The sequence below is a fragment of the Octopus bimaculoides genome, chromosome 7 (assembly GCF_001194135.2).
Source record: "Octopus bimaculoides isolate UCB-OBI-ISO-001 chromosome 7, ASM119413v2, whole genome shotgun sequence".
In the NCBI taxonomy this organism is placed as follows: domain Eukaryota; kingdom Metazoa; phylum Mollusca; class Cephalopoda; order Octopoda; family Octopodidae; genus Octopus; species Octopus bimaculoides.
Genome location: NC_068987.1, coordinates 76,812,006 through 76,815,166, shown reverse-complemented (window position 1 = coordinate 76,815,166; position 3,161 = coordinate 76,812,006). Strand labels below are relative to the sequence as shown.

General features: G+C 36.8%; 1 protein-coding gene across 1 annotated transcript in view; it reads left to right on the top strand.

Moving 5' to 3' along the window:
- The window catches only part of LOC106870267 (solute carrier family 35 member F6-like), a 457,970-nt gene that overhangs the window by 332,059 nt on the left and 122,750 nt on the right, over window positions 1–3,161 (top strand). The window contains exon 3 of the mRNA XM_052969764.1: window positions 539–758. Within this exon, the coding sequence (XP_052825724.1) occupies window positions 539–758 (220 nt within the window). The remainder of the gene's footprint in view (window positions 1–538; window positions 759–3,161) is intronic.

Sequence of the window (3,161 nt, the reverse complement as noted above, 5' to 3'; positions counted from 1 at the left end):
CCCCCTCTCTCTTCATATTTGTATATATATATATACATATTTATGTATATATGCATGTGTGCACATATTTATGTGGTCTTGTTTATGGAGAGTTGCGATGATTCTTCTTTTCTCTGCTATACACATGTCACATGCTTCATTTCCGATTTGATAGGCTTTGGATCTTTCTAGGATTTTAAATTTAATGCTATAGTTTTGAAACCTTTGCTCCTAATTTCCATAAGTAGTTTTCCAATTTTGTAGCATTTTTTTGTTTTTTTTATTTATTCTCTGGATTTAAAGGAGTTAAAATAATTATAAACTCTTGGTTTCAATTTTCAATCTATGTGACATTTATTCTGCTTGGATTGCATAGACTCTCTTCTATCACATTCAACAACATAATTGGCTTATTTGAAACCCATGACCAGCTGTATCATTGTTCAGTAAAATGCATTATATATAAACATTAAAAGTATTTAAATCTTGCTGTTAAATAAATTATTTTCATTTCAACCTTTCTCTTATTCTTCTATTTTACATATTTCTTTTTGTTCAGGTTACCTGTATGTTCATTGGAGAATTCTGTTGCCTTTTTGTCTACTATCTGGTGAGATGGGCGAGATACTCAGATGCACCAATTGATCGTGATGGCGGGAAATTCAACCCGTTGATTTTCTTTCCAGCAGCACTTCTTGATTTAATACAGATGGTTCTGTTTTTCTTGGGAATCAGTTTAGTATTATTCATTCAGATTACACCTTTCCAACTGATGAAAGGTAAGCCATGTTTCTGCTTGCATTTACTTATTTATTTGTTTATTTAATGAATTAATTTAATTATCTCATTATTTATTTTGTGTCTGTTTCTAATGGTTCCTGTTGAACACTTTAACCCTTTAGCATTTAGATTACTCTGTCAAATGTGTTACTCTGTCTGTTATGATGACAAGGGTTAATCCAATCAATAGAACAGCCTGCTCATGAAATTAACATGCAAGTGGCTGAGCACTCCACAGACACGTGTACCCTTAACGTAGTTCTCAGGAAGATTTAGTGTGACACAAAGTGTGACAAGGCCGACCATTTGAAATACTGGTACTGTTCATTTTTGCCACTTGAGTTGGGGCAAGTGAGATTGAAACTGAACCAAATTTGATGACTGGCAGCCGTGCCAGTGGAACACTAACAGCACCATCAGAGCAGGATCACTGCCAGAGCAGCAGTTTCGCTTCTATGCTGGTGGCATGTAAAAAGCACCATTTGAGTGCAATTGTTTCCAGCTCCACCTTACTGGCACTTGTGCCAGTGGCATGTGAACAAAACATTGGACTGACTCCTGTGCAGGTGGCATGTAAAAAACACCATTTGAGCGTGGCCGTTGCCAGTACCGCCAGACTGGCCCTTATGCTGGTGGCACGTAAAAATCACCCACTACACTCTCAGAGTGGTTGGCATTAGGAAGGGCATCCAGCTGTAGAAACTCTGCCAGATCAGATTGGAGTCTGGTGTAGCCATCTGGTTCGCCAGTCCCCAGTCAAATCATCCAACCCATACTAGCATGGACAGTAGACGTTAAATGACGATGATGATGATGGTGTGGCTGATTTAAATACTAAAGCATTAAGCTTGTAGTTTTTCTCCATAAACCAGTTTTATTCAGGAAAAATATTAAAGAAAATGTATATGTTTTTACACATTTGTCCATTCTGGGTAGTTTCATACTCAGCTTCAAATACTTACTGACCATAGAAGCATTCTGTCTTCTACATCATTTGTAGAGAGATATAGTTTTCCAAATAGAGCCTTCTGCATTGGCAGACTTACAACAATGTAAGATCATGCATATTTCTTAAAATATTATGTATCAGAGGTTAGCTAATTCTATCTCTTCTTTCACTCTATAGAGTTCTCTTTGTTGCAGCCGAAATAATTCACAATTCGTATGAATTATTTAGAATGTTTAAGGGAAAATACCTTTCTAATACCAACTGTGAGGTAGCCAGTGGAGTGTGCTTGTCTTATTAGTGAGTATATCCATGTGTGTGTGTGTGTATGAGGGTATGTGTGTGAGCGTGTATGTCCTTGTGTGTGTGCATGTATGAATGTCTGTTTGTGAGTATATGTGCATGTGCACGTATATGTGTGAGTATGTATGTGTGTGAGTATGTGTGTGTGTGAGTGTCTGTACATATGAATGTGCGTGTGTGCGTGTGTGTGTGTGTGTGTGTGCATGTGAAAGTGTCTGTGTGTGTGAGTGTGTAATTCAGAGAGGTACAAAATCAATTTAGTTACAAGTTTCTGATAAAATCTAATTTTTTTCCCACCTGTAGAGAAACTGGGAACAGCAGAGATTGAAATAACGCCATGTACTGAATTTACAATATGTTCTTGTACACACCCAGACACGGAATGGCACCTGTGGGATTCAGTCTCAGAGAACAACTTTTTCTAAAAGACTTTGTATGTTAAAAACATAACATACTTCAAGTGGTGCCAAACAGACTTTCAGGCATCAGTAATTTGGTGTGATATTGTTATCTCAGAGACAGATGCCATCTGGCCCATTTGAAGTTAGGAACTTCTGTTCTATATAAAAATCAGTATGTTGAAACACCGGTGTCTAACAGTCTGCTGACATCATTTGGAGCATATATTTTTAACTCATACAGTCTATTAGATGATGTTCTCCAAGCGAGTGCCTTTCCATGTTTGTGTATATAAAGGGGTTGGACAAAATAATGGAAACACCTTAAAATTTCAAACAAATTTATTTTAATATGGGGTAGGACTGCCTCTGGCAGTAATTACAGCTTGAATTCTACGAGCTAAGGACTTGTACAAAATTTGAATTGTTTCTAAAGGAATTTTTGTCCATTCTTCAGCTAAAACAATCTCCAGTTCTTGTAGTGATGATGGTGGAGGATATTGACTCGTTACTTGTTTTTCTAAAAAGAACTGTAAATGTTCAATAATATTGAGATCTGGGGAATGTTCCTTATACCATTCAATAACACCTTCAGCTGTGTGAATTGGAGCATTATCATTCTGAAAGATGGTATTTCTCTCCAGAAACAGTTCTGCAACCATAGGATGAATTTGATCAGATAAAATGCTTAAATAGTCTTGACTATAAATTCTGCTATGAAGAGAAACCATTGGGCTGGCAGATTTCCAAGATAT